Source organism: Dipteris shenzhenensis, chromosome 18 (assembly GCF_047967505.1).
Source record: "Dipteris shenzhenensis isolate YYH24624 ecotype China chromosome 18, Dip_SZ_1.0, whole genome shotgun sequence".
In the NCBI taxonomy this organism is placed as follows: Eukaryota; Viridiplantae; Streptophyta; class Polypodiopsida; order Gleicheniales; family Dipteridaceae; genus Dipteris; species Dipteris shenzhenensis.
In genome coordinates this window covers 44,827,770-44,841,078 of record NC_141613.1, presented here as the reverse complement: position 1 = coordinate 44,841,078, position 13,309 = coordinate 44,827,770, and the positions used below count along the sequence as shown (strand labels likewise).

The 13,309-nt window shown below is 42.0% G+C and overlaps 1 protein-coding gene across 1 annotated transcript in view; it reads right to left on the bottom strand.

Annotated features, from left to right (window-relative positions):
• The window catches only part of SAB (HYPERSENSITIVE TO PI STARVATION 4), a 161,686-nt gene extending 152,549 nt beyond the window's left edge, over window positions 1-9,137 (bottom strand). Inside the window, exons 1-3 of the mRNA XM_087389961.1 lie at window positions 8,706-9,137; window positions 8,491-8,602; window positions 6,034-6,297 (exon numbers count right to left, since the gene is read on the bottom strand). Coding sequence (XP_087246087.1) covers window positions 6,034-6,297; window positions 8,491-8,602; window positions 8,706-8,776 — 447 coding nt within the window. The 5' untranslated portion in view covers window positions 8,777-9,137. The remainder of the gene's footprint in view (window positions 1-6,033; window positions 6,298-8,490; window positions 8,603-8,705) is intronic.
• Between the last annotated feature and the right edge of the window lie 4,172 nt (window positions 9,138-13,309).

Genomic DNA, 13,309 nt, shown 5'->3' with positions numbered 1-13,309 from the left:
CTCTCTCATGACTTTCAGCATTTCTGTGATACTCGTGGGATTAAGAGGGAGCTTACATCCCCTCGTACTCCAGAGCAAAATCCAGTTGCAGAAAAGATGAACCGTACCATTCAAGAAAGATTGCAATGCATGCTTTCCAATGCAAGTCTTTCTGGTGGTTTTTGGGCTGAGGCAATGAAGACTGCAGTGCATGTGATCAACAGATCACCTAGTAAGAGTTTGGATGGTGGTATTCCTGAAGAGGCATGGAGTGGCAAGAAGCCCTCTTACTCTCATTTGCGTATATTTGGGTGTGAGGCATATGCACATGTGCCAAAAGAGCTTCGAAAGAAGCTAGATCCTAAGTCTAGGAAATGCATCTTTCTGGGTTATGGTGAAAGTGGAGAGATGGGCTATCGTCTCTGGGATCCAGAAGCAAAGAAGATCATACGCAACCATGATGTGGTCTTCAATGAGAAGAAGATGCATAAGGCACCCATGAGGGATGTGGAAATGAGGAGAATCACTTTCCAGGATGTGAATCCACCTGCATATGTTGATAGACAGCAAGCTGTCCATGCACCAAATGTGCAAGAAATGGTACAACCAAGTACTCCCACAGGTATACAATCAAGGGTAGATGATGGATCATCTATTGGTGGAAATGATGAGCCAAATGTGGCTGATATGCAAGTGGGACAGCAAGCTGAAATGCCCTTGAAAAGATCATCTAGAGTGTCTAGACCGCCTGATAGGTTTGTTCCAGGGGTAGACTATGTGATGCTTACTGATTGCGGGGAGCCTTCTTGCTACAAAGAGGCTATGATGCGTGAGGATCAACGCAAGTGGGAGTATGCTATGCAATCAGAGATGAGTTCACTTATGAAGAATAAGACTTGGGACTTGGTTTCTTTGCCACCTGGAAAGAAAGCATTGCCATGTAAATGGGTCTACAAAATGAAGGTCACAGGTGATGATGTGCCTAGGTACAAGGCCCGTTTGGTTGCTAAAGGGTTCAAGCAAGAGAAGGGTGTGGACTTTGATGAGATATTCTCTCCGGTTGTGAAGATGACCACACTTAGATGCATGCTTGGACTAGTGGCATCAGAGGATATGGAGCTTATGCAAATGGATGTCAAGACAGCTTTCTTGCATGGGGATTTGCATGAGGAAATTTACATGGTGCAGCCGGAAGGCTTTGAAGAAAAGGGCAAAGAGCATTTAGTTTGCAAGCTGAAGAAAAGTCTCTATGGTCTTAAGCAAGCGCCTAGAGAATGGTATCAGAAGTTTGATGCTTTCATTCGGTCCCAGGGTTTTAGAAGGAGTGAAATTGATCACTGCCTCTACACTAAAAGGGCTAAGGATAGTAGCCTGATAATCCTGGCACTATATGTGGATGATATGCTATTGGCTAGCAAGAATACTTATGAGCTAGATGCATTAAAGGCGAAGTTGCATGAGGCCTTTGATATGAAGGATTTGGGACTTGCAGGTCATATTCTTGGTATGCGCATCACGCGTGATCGGAGTAGGAAACTCCTTTGGCTTTCACAAAAAGAGTATGTTACAAAAGTATTACAGCGTTTCAATATGGAGGGGGGGAAGGCGGTGAGTACTCCATTGCCTCCATATGTGAAACTGAGTCATACAGATAGTCCCAAATCAGATGAGGAGAGGGCCATGATGGCCAAGGTTCCTTATGCATCAGCAGTTGGGAGTCTTATGTATGCTATGATAGCTACTAGACCAGACATTGCATTTGCAGTGGGAGTTGTTAGCCGGTATATGGCTAATCCAGGAAAGAGGCATTGGGAGGCAGTTAAGTGCATCATGAGGTACATGAAGGGTACCAAGGAGATGTGCATTTGCTTTGGTAAAGGAGACATGCATGTACTTGGGTACACAGATTCAGACTATGCAGGGCATGTGGATAGTAGGAGATCCACTTCTGGTTATGTGTTCACCTTTGCAGGTGGTGCAGTGTCGTGGATGTCTCGCGCACAGAAGTGCGTTGCTTTGTCTACCACAGAGGCTGAGTATGTTGCAGCCACAGAGGGTTGCAAGGAGGCTATATGGCTTGATCGGCTAGTGGGAGATTTGGGGATTCATACAGGTGTACCGACATTGCATAGTGATTCCATGAGTGCTATTCAGCTAGCACGGAATCCGGTCTTTCATGCAAAGACCAAACACATTGAGGTCAGGTACCATTTCATCAGAGAGGTACTTGAGGACAAGCGCATAGAGCTTGTCAAGGTTCATATAGATGATAACCCTGCAGATATGCTGACGAAGAGTCTACCTAGTCAGCGGTTTGAGTATTGTCGTGTATTGATGGGCATTGGATAGTATGCTCACTGGTTGTTCTCCCTTAAAGGCACATTGTCCTTTAAGTGGGAGGTTGTGGGGTTAAAGGTCACTGTGCCTTAACCCCAGTTATGTACAATACTCAAACACATATATAAATGAATGAAAAAGAAGATTAGGGTGGTTCTGCACCCACCAAAACTTGTGTGGCTCTCTGTCTCTCTCTCTCGCTCTCTCTCCCTCTTCCGTTCATTGCTTCCGTTGAGAGCACTCTCAGGTAGGAGTAGTAGCACCAGAGACTGCATTACGTGCAGGCCTAACCTCAGCGCCTGTAACAATGTTCCACAAATTCTTGGCAATCAAGACATGCCCCATCATGTATGCCCACATGGGGTAATTTGTGCCATCAAGTTTGTCCTCAGCCCCAAGCATCCCAAACAAATCATCCTTGTGCTAGTCATGGTGCTAAAATTCAAGGCAAATGCACCAACCAACGATGTAGCTCAAAAAGATAGCAGGGAAAAGGCTCCAAATGCGAGTAGAGGGTTTCACCCTTGAGGGAGATGTGAAAAAAAACAGCAAATGGCAGTAAGAGATGCCAAGAAAAGGCTGGAAATGAGATTTACAGCAAGAAAAAGTGCTCCCACGAGGAGGAGAGCACTTGGAGATGAGAGCAGAGTAATCCAATGGAGGGGCACTCGCAGCCCGAGGCAAGGGAAAGCCAAATGAAGAGGAATGGGCTCAAGGACGGACCTCCAGATCACTGCAACAATCTCCAAATGTCTTCTAGCACCGGCACGCAGCATGAGAAAGCTCCGAAGGGCTGAAAAAAGCTTCGAACAGTGGGAATGAACCTTGAACAGTTGTACGGAATCTGTACAGCAGGGTAAATCCCACACATGCGGACTTGGTGCTGCAAAAAATGCTTCAAAATGCCTTGAAATGCATCTCCCTTCACGGTAGCTGCTCCAAAATGCGGTCTTCACACATCAAATGCAGAGTTTTTGCGACAGAAGTGCTTGGAGACGCCACAAATGCTCACGGGTGTTTAGAAAACCAGCGAACAAGCAAAAAAGAGAGGTCCAGGGGTTGCCAAACAGCTTAAACAAGCTGCCAATGGCTGTAGGAATGAATCCCCGACCTGCTCTGATACCACTATATGCTATGGCAAGCTATGGAAGCTCAAAATGAAGGAGAGAAGACAAAAACCGAGATGTTATAATGAATTGGTCTAAAACGGAGTGGAGGCTCAAGAGAGAGCCAATATAACAAAACCCTAGGGCTAAGTGTTCTAAGTGGACTAAGTGGTACATGTACTAACTGTACCAACTGACCTAACTGACTGTAACTAGGCCTACAAGGCACATACCAAGGAATGAGTGGCACCGATGGATAGCCCATAGAATAACCTACAGCCTGTAAGCTGAGTTACATGCCTCTTTTGAGATGACTGATCTTGGCTAGTTGCACTTTTACTTGGGTATTCAATTCTCATAGCTGAGTCATGGTATTGTCATGTTGCAGTCAAAGAAAATTTCCAGAAACTGCTACAAAGGTTTTCTTTCAAGGATTGCAAGCTTTGTGCCATACTAGTTGAAACATGTGCTAGTCTTCAAGATCCTAGAGAGCCTTTTGATCAGAATATCAACAGCCTGTGGGATGCTTGATTTACTTATGCAATACGAAGCCTGACATACAGTTGCAGCTGTCACAATTGAGCAGATTCCTACACAGGCCAGGACAAGGCACTGGAGCTGTAAAGTGGATTTTCCATTACTTGCAAGACTCAAAACCTTGGCTTGTTTTATCCCAAGGGGTAAGAATCAGAGTTGCATACCTTCAGTGATGCTGATTGGTCTGATTGATTTGACACATGGGTATAGGATTTTGATTCCATCTTCTTGATTCCTGCATATCATGGCTCAGTAAGAAGCAACCTACATTGGCTACCTCGAGTTGTGAGGCTAAGTACATACCTCAGTAGAACGTGTCAGGCTCAGAAGGTTGTTTGCTGATTTGGGGATAAGACAGCCATCCACCACTCCCATCTTCACTGACACTCAGAGTGCTTTGGTAGTTGCAAAGAATCCTGTATTTCATGCTCGCACAAAGCACATCAAGGTGCATCATCCCTATGTCAGGGAGTGATTCTCTACAAAAGAGACCAGCATGATCCATGTGCCTACACATGAGAATGTGGCAAACATTTTCACAAGACCTGGCCACATGAGAAGTCTTCTAAACTTACTACTTTTTGGCGATTGATGTCATTCTCATCCTTATGTTTGATCACCACATCACTCCAAGGGGTGATTTGTAGACTATCAAGCTACAAGAGTGATGGGTGTTCACCTAGGAACCCAGCTGGGGCACTTTTTACTCCAATTAATGGATGCCGAGCTAATTTTGTGCTTGGCAAACACACCATGTGACCATGGGTATGCTTAGGGCACACAACCCTAGCTAGATATGTGCATTGTACTTCCAGCTTCAAACTTATTCAATCAATCATCATCTTCAGCACTCACGTGTACTCTACTAGCTCCCTTCGTTCCTGAGATAGCCTAGTCCTATCATGTCTAATGGTTTCCCATGGCTTTTTGTTTAGAACTGCCTAGGGCATCCCACTCCTTGAAAGTAGGAAAAGATAGAAGCTCCCTCGAACGACAGCAGGCTCTCAAGGTGACTTGGCCTCGAAAAGCAGGAATCTTCCTCTGCATGGCTGGTCGATCAGCATGAGCAGGCTTGCATAGAGCTTTCAAATCATTGAGGCACAATGGACATGGCACTGCTTCAATTCAAGTACGGAGTTAGGATCCAATGGGGACCAAGCAATAGGCCGGTGTGCTCAAACAAGTCCTAGTTTTGTGGGCACCCAGCTCCAAGAATCCAGCAAGCCATTGCAGTCAGACCTGCAAGATTAGATAACATTGGACCTTTATTGACACCTCTTTCAAGCACAGGGCATAACACGCCTCCATTATTCCATGGAGATCCAGTTTCTCTTATTTATTTATAATTACTGGTTTGGACATCTTTACCAATCATCTCTGAGTTCTTTTTATAGGACTTCACACATCAGACAGACAGCAGCAGAGTCAAGCGGAGTGATTCATATGACTGATCCTTCAGCTTCAGAAAGACAAGTTGTCCAAAGCTCAATAAATTTGTTCATGAACTTAAGAAAGGCATTCAATTAGCTTGCCGAAAAACTTCAAATCGATACACAAGACTAAGAGGCAAAACCAGCATGCCAAAACCTCGACACATTTTGGAGGTATGCGCCTCTACATAGCATCCCCTTGGTATATCTCTTAACAAATTGATACCGATTGTTGCTGCTAAATGGAAACTCCACAAGAATCTTGACTCTTCTGTGTCAAACAATCTCTTTGTCTAGCTAATAGAATCGTACTCTGGCCGTTTACAATCTAATCTCAAACCACAAACTATAAACGATGAAAGGCCAAAAATGGACTACAATATATCGCACAACTTCTCCATATCACCACCAAACCACATAAAATTATGTCACATGTAAATTTTCACAAATACTAGCATGCTAAAATCCTTCTTTTTTCAGAGGCGAGAGCTAGGCCCAGCTAACAGAAGAAAGGCTAACCAAGTGAACACTTGCTGCTTAGAAAAAGCATAATACTCAATTTCATAGGCTACTAAGGGAAACAGTCAAATAGTAGCGTAGCCAAACTTCATGTGGAAATTTTGAAAATCTTCAAGTGATCTAACCTGCACCACGAGCTCGACCACTGAAACAGTAACATACTTTGCAATATTCACGACTATCATCCATTTTCCACGACCCGGTGGATGCTTTTTGTTGTGCAACACTTTTGCTGCACTCTTCTTAGAATTCTTTCTGAGTACTACCTCAGCATCATAGAGCAGCACCTGTAGCATGGAAACCCTTGCTGCCATGCTGTTATGTGAATTTGTCGAGGACTTACATCTCTGCACCCTCAACTCCCCAATCATCAGTGATTCCATGGATCCCTGCAAAATTTAACACCTAATAACTTCAGACATTGCTCTTTCAATACCATGTCTCTATCCATACCATATAAGAACTTGCCAATGAATTTTGTCAGAATGAGCATGAAACTTTAAAGTTTGCGCAACCTTGTGGTTCGCAGCAAACTAGCCGTTCTATGTGGACAGTGCACTGTAGATTCACATAGAATATAGTTGATTGTCAATGTGCCTTCCATCTACCAAGGATATGAAGTTTGAACGTTTTGGAATTGAGCCAAAGTTGTACACATATGAAATTACAAATTAAGCAGCAGAGCAATGGTTAATTACCATGAACACTAGTTATACAAATTTGGGTGTAAATTGCTATTGCAAGCTACTCCATAACACATTTTGCTACTTTGAACTGCGCAAGCCCAAACCATATTAACGCTTTGGAGTCTACCTAGGACATGGATGAAGAAATGTTTCACTTCCAATCAATGTCATCTCAAGTTAAAAGCATTTATGTCAAAATTTAGTATGTCTCCTTGCCCTGGGCACCTGCAGTGTTGAACCCAGGGACCATCACACTCAATAAAGATAGGACACATCCTCTTCCCCCTGCTGTGCAAAGATTCCAAAGCATGGTCGGAGATTTATTCGATATACAACACTCATAGGTACGATTTGAATCTCTCTTTCAAAATTCAGCGGATCTACTGAAATGAAATCAAACGCTTTTTTCATTTGGCCTCACAATAAGTTTAGCATTTTCATTAGGCTTACTTGAGATACAATTAAACAGGATATATATTCAAAGAATACGACAGACACTTGACAAAGACAGCATATATATTCCCCATTGAGGTTGTCAACTATGAAAAACATTCGGGGAGATACACACATGCTGAAACCAGAGGAACAAGAAATATATGTGTGTGCGCGTGCATGCTCGTGCATTCACATGCACATGCACATGCGTGCGCATGCATGTTTGTGTGTGTGTATCAGCTGTGCTGCACTTGAAAAGCCCAAACTTCTCCTCCTGTTGTATTGTCCTTTGGATTTGATTAAGTCAATAGTTCTAGGCTTGCTACTCGCTATCTGTGACGGGCAGCTAACTGATTAGATGCATACGCGATCAATTGTTTTAGTGGATGACCAAAAATGAATGTCGGAATGAGGAGCCTCGCCAAATCGTAGTTTTGGCTAAATACGATCGACTCCGCTCAAAACTGGTAGAGAAGTCTTGGAGGGTGGTAAGCGCACCGCTCGGAAAATGGCACAAAATTCTATGTCAATTAGATGTGATTAGCATTTAGCAACCATGAAGACCAAATAAGATCTATGTGGGATGCCAATAAATCTTTTTCCAGCATAATCTAGCGTTCTTGCATGCGTGCATACCTGCTGAGACCTTAACCAAACCTCATACTCAACTCCCGTAGTCAAATTGCAGCAAGGGAAGATAATCCCCAACACCCTAGATCAAATCGCACTTCTATAGAAAGAGTCCATTTGGAAGCTGGAAACTCCAAATAGCTAGCAAAAACTCAACGAAGGGGCTGTAGAGAAAAAATGTGGGAGAAGGGGAGAGAGAGAGAGAGAGAGAGAGAGAGAGATGAGGAGGAGGAGGAGGACCAGGTGAAGGAGGCAGGAGTGGGAGGCGGCAGCAGAAGAGGGGCCGAGGGGACTGATGAGTTGTTACTGTACATATGCAGTATACATGGCTTCTTAAGAGTTTAAAAACGTCCATTCTTAAATTAAAAACTTTCTGAAACTGGCCCATGTAGCCTGCCATTCGTTATAATATGTGTTTAGCAGAATTTGACATGACAAACGGTGACATATTCCAATGAAAAGGAAGAAACAGGAACAACACATTAGAAAGCGATGACTTGTTTCAATGTGATGTCCCAAAGAGCATTGGACGAGCTTCAGTGATTAGTTGTAGTCATTTACTTGTGCATTCAGCAGTTTTTTAACTCGTGGAGATACTGAACCATGCACTTATTATCTCCCCGAAAAAGTAAATTTGAGCTCCTCTCTTTGTCCGATAATTACCAAACCCACGCGTCATCTACCTTGCATCAGGTTCCAGGATTCGTAGGCCGGATTGCTTCCGGTAAATTGTTTAAGTTTTTCTATTTATCTTGTTTGTCTGAGCTGCAACAAAGGAAGAAACGGCAACAGGTTTATCGCATTGAGCCTTGCGCCATCGAAAAGGCTTACCTTCTTAAAATTTAAAGAAATATCTTTCAGGCAATTCAATCCGCCTATTCGAAACCGAACTTCAGCCCCGATCATTCTGCTTAGCATCCACGCTACCAATCTTGCCGCAAACCTGCGGGGAGAGACATACGATTATGTCGCATTGAAGTGTCTGCCGAGCGGGAAGGAAGGCACATTGTCCATATAAAAGAAACTGCAAATTGAGTAGGCCTTACGTGAAAAGTAGCCAGCCAGTGACTGACAGAAACAAAAAAAGCGCCAAGAATTTGGCGGGAGTAAGCTCCATGGCATCAAGATCGACGACCCGGAAATCCCCGAGCACAAGGTGAAAATACTTATACTCGTAGGAGGCAGCATTCGCTGTCAATTGCGAGAAGCGACAAGCTGGAAGATGGATGACGATCCATGGGAAGGCGACAAGAATTTGGTGCGGGCACCATAAAAAACACTGCGATAACCGATGCAGTGATCCGTCTGGGCAAGGAGTGCAGAGAATTCCGAGAGGAAGTGTGCTGTTGATGCTGACTGGCAAAGCGGAAGAGGTTTTGATGGTAATGGCGAGCAAAAGGGAAGCTGTAGAAGGGATCTGAGAAGGGGATGTGCCGGCGATGGAGCTGGGATTTGTGCGCTGCTCATCCGATCTTCAAAGCGACAGCAAAAGAAGAATGAAGAAGAAGAAACAGAGGATTCTTCACGCCTTATATACTTACATTACCACGTCACTCTCTGTCCTTACATCTCAGCCTATTCACACCCGTTCCCCCCTTCGGCTTTTCACCTCTCCCCTCCTTTGAGCACAAGCTATCTAGTTGTTTCGTTTGCAATTTCTCCACCGTTCATTTCGAATCAATCCGTTCACCCAAGTGGTTTTTGGCCTGCCACAAACATAGTGCATGCATGTGTAAAAGGAACTTGTATCATCATAGTTAAGGTAATGAAGGCTTTTGCCTTCATTGAGGGTTGAGGGGTTTAGGAGGAGTTTAAGGGTTAGAGGGAAGTTCAGGGTTTAGAAGGAGGTCCAAGGTTTAGAGAGAGGTTCCAAGGTTTAGAGAGAGGTTCCAAAGTTCAGAAGAGGTTCCAGGGTTAGAAGGAGGATCCAAGGTTCAAGATAGAGTACATGGTGGAGAACTCGTCTCCCTCGTAGATCATGGAGGTTAAGGGTTGAGAAACTAAGGGTTTAGGGAGAGCATAGGAGTAGGAGAGGAAGAAGGTGTAAGAGCATGGGAGAAAGAAGAGAGGAGAGGAGGGAGGAGGAGGGAGGAGGAGGAGGGAGGAGGAGGGAGGAGGGAGGAGGAGAGGGAGAGGTTGGGTTGCAAGGTTAGAGGAGAGGGGAGGAGGAGTTACAAGGTTAGGACATGCTTTTGGACGTGGAGTGCAAGGAAGCATGGACACTTGAGACAATTGCTTGGAATACCAAAGTAGAACTCAACACAATGCCCCAAAGAGTGTGGGCTTCATTTCATTATGGGGTATTTATACAAGTTGGAGAGCTTCTCTCTCTGCATGTAGGAATTGTAAGACATTCTCTCTCTGCATGTAGAACTTGCATATAGAAGTTGCATGTAGAAGTTGCAAGTTGCATGTAGGAGCTACATGTAAAACTCGCATGTTGCATGTTGCAAGTAGGAGTTGCATGTAGAACATAGGAGTTGCATGTAGAACTTGCATGTAAAACTTGCATCATGTAGGAGTTGCATGTAGGAATCGTATGTCGCATGTAGGAATCACATGTTAAAGTTGCATGTAGGAGTTGCATGTAGAATTGGCATGTAGAACTTGCATGTTGGACTTGCATGTAGAACTTGCATGTAGAACTCACATGTAGGAGTTACATGTAGGAATCGTATGTAGAACTTGCATGTAGAACATGCAAGTTGGATTTCTAAGAGGGATTATTTCTAGCCTTAACAAGTACAAGCGGAGCTTTGCCACTACTTTACACACACATTTTGTCCTACCTAAGTCCATGTTGGCACAGAGACAACAATTACCCAAAAAACCTACTTGCGTGGACAATTGCAAACACATGAACACACTCTTAGAATTCTTTTACTTGTTCATGTCTTCTTCTTTGTGCTTCCCTTCAATTCCATGCATGTCTTTGGCGTTCCCTATGCCTTTTTCTGTAGCTCCTCACCAAAAACTTTTTTGGGTATAAATACCTTCAACTTCAAAATTTACAAGGTTTTGTTCAAGATTTTATAGATTTTTCCACTGAAATATAGCTAAAATGGCCTCACAATTATAAGTTAAAAAACCCTCTCTTCCAAAATGTCAAGATCTTTTTTCTAGATTTCGGTTAGAGTTTGTTCACACAGGGCAATAGGTTTCAAATTATATCTGTAGGTGACAAAAAGCCTCGGACACTTATTTTCTTTTCTTTTGCCCACTTTGTATATTAAATTCTTCTTTTAATTGGTTAACTTTTTTTAATGGTTTACACACACACATTCCCCCTTTTTTTAATTTCATGTAATACTTTCCCCCACATTGGTATGCTCCTTATACTCATTCACACACACTTAGGCTCCTTACATTTTCACTTACTGACACACCTAACCTCTCCTCTCCCTACACCAAAGTTTTTTCTCACTTCTTTTTATATTTTATGCTCAACATAGGCTTTTTCTACATTTTATGCTTAACTTAGGTATTATTGTAACACACTATCACATATATGCATGCACACAGCCTCTCCTAAACCCCCCTTCTTTTTTTTCATGTGTCGTGCTTCTCCAATTGATAGAGTCTTTCTTTCAAGGATTCATGGTCTCCCATGTGTTCGTGTACTGTTATGCGTAGGCTTGGTATTACAAATTCTAGTAGGACCACAGCTTCAAGGCTATATACCAATTGAAAAGGTGTGTTCCCTATATTGACCTTAAGTGTGGTTTTGTATGCCCATAAGGCTGCATTTAGTTTCTCTGCCTAATCAGAACGCTGTGGTTCTACTACCTTGTTGAGGATAATGCATAATATGTTGTTAGTGGATTCGGCCTATCCATTCCCTTGGGGTTAGTAGGGTGTGCTTTTTCTATGGATTACCATAAAGCCAGACAAGAGTTCTTGGATTACCTCATTGATAAAATGTGTGCCTCTATCTGACACAATTTCAATGGCGCATCGGAATCGGGTGATCACATTTTCATATAAGAATCTTGCTGTACTTCTAGCATCCTCCTTTCTGACTGCTTTAGCTTGAGGTAGTCGATAGAGTGAGCGAGAAGAAGCGCGCAGGCACAAAAAAGCGAGCGATGCTTTTTGCAATCTCCTTGTAGTGGTAGCCAACATATCTTTGTGCTATCCACTGCTTGGGAAGAATATCCAAAATGAAACTTAACTTACTATGCATATTTGGGAAACAATTAGTTCATAATTGATTACAATTATCTTGAAAATGAAACTTGAGACGAAGGCAACTAATGCTTCTTCAAAAAGTTGCTATCCTTTAGATTTGTGTTTTATTACACCTTCATTTCTACCAAAGATAACTCCATAATTTTTCTTTATCTTTATCCAATTGACAAGAGATTATTTTTGGAAGCTAAAATACTTCATTTACCAATCCTTTGTGTCTTGTAAAAATTCTCTAAAGGTAGTTTTATTTTTCCTTGGATAGGAGTTATGTTATGTGTATTGTCAACTATATAGATCCCATCTTACATCCCCCTTCCAAAGGCTATATCTCTGTAAACCATTCTTTATGCCCTATCAGATGAGAGGATGAAACGCTATTAATATACCATGGGTCTTCACCATTTTCTTATGCATTGGTAGCTACTTTCATCTTTTGACTTTGTAATGGGATACATTTACTCATCCCAATAACACTGTACATGTGTTCGCTTTTAGGTTTATCATAAGTGTCATTTTGTATACTTGAATAATGAATATGGCTATGTTCATAACATTTCCTCTACCTTGAAATATTGTTGTGTTGACCAATAGTTCCTTTTGTAATCTCTTTCATAATTCCCAAAGTTGTGACAATAATTGCATTAAATTCTTAACCCATTTCTTGAAGATTTTCCTCTACCTTGTGCATTTCCTTTGTTTGAATGATTTCCTCTAATTGCCATGATTTCTATTTTGTTGTTGATGCTAATTATGTTGTTGACATTGATGTTAATACCCATTTCCTTATATATTGATGCGACCCTTCCCTTACTTCTATTGGAGGCTACAAAAGCTTGTATAGTTTCTTATCTATTCTAGCTTGAATTAATTCTATTCTTAATTCATTGCCCAATGAAATAGGTTGGAGTGCTTCCAATGTTGGCACTTACTTTTGAATTTCTATGCTTTGAGCTCACTTCTCATACCCTTCATTGAGTGTATTGAGGACTCATTGAGGATGACTTGCAAAATCTCTTGATATTTTGTAGTCCCTTGTATGGCTACAAGTTGTGTATTAATGTCTGTGAGTATCAATGTATAGGCATGACCTAGTTCATTGCTATGTCAAAATCTTTGGTTGATTTTCTTTCTCTATATCAAAGTCTTAAGTATTCATTGGCCTCATACAAAGTTACAAACACATCTTGTACATTTTGCTTTGTCAAATAGTAAATATATTTGTCCTTCCTATTCTATTTAAATTGTGCTTGTGCAATAAATTGTGTTTGTATATTACCCTTGGATGACCAATAGCTATTTTGTTAATGTACCATGAACATATTGTCATGCAATGAACTAGTGCATATTAACAAGCAACATAATTCGAGTTTCCTAAATTAACTAAAATCTCAAGATTTGATATTTCTTGTAGTTGACATGATTTGTGTGTTAAATGACCTATATACAAGCCAAAGAGGTAAAA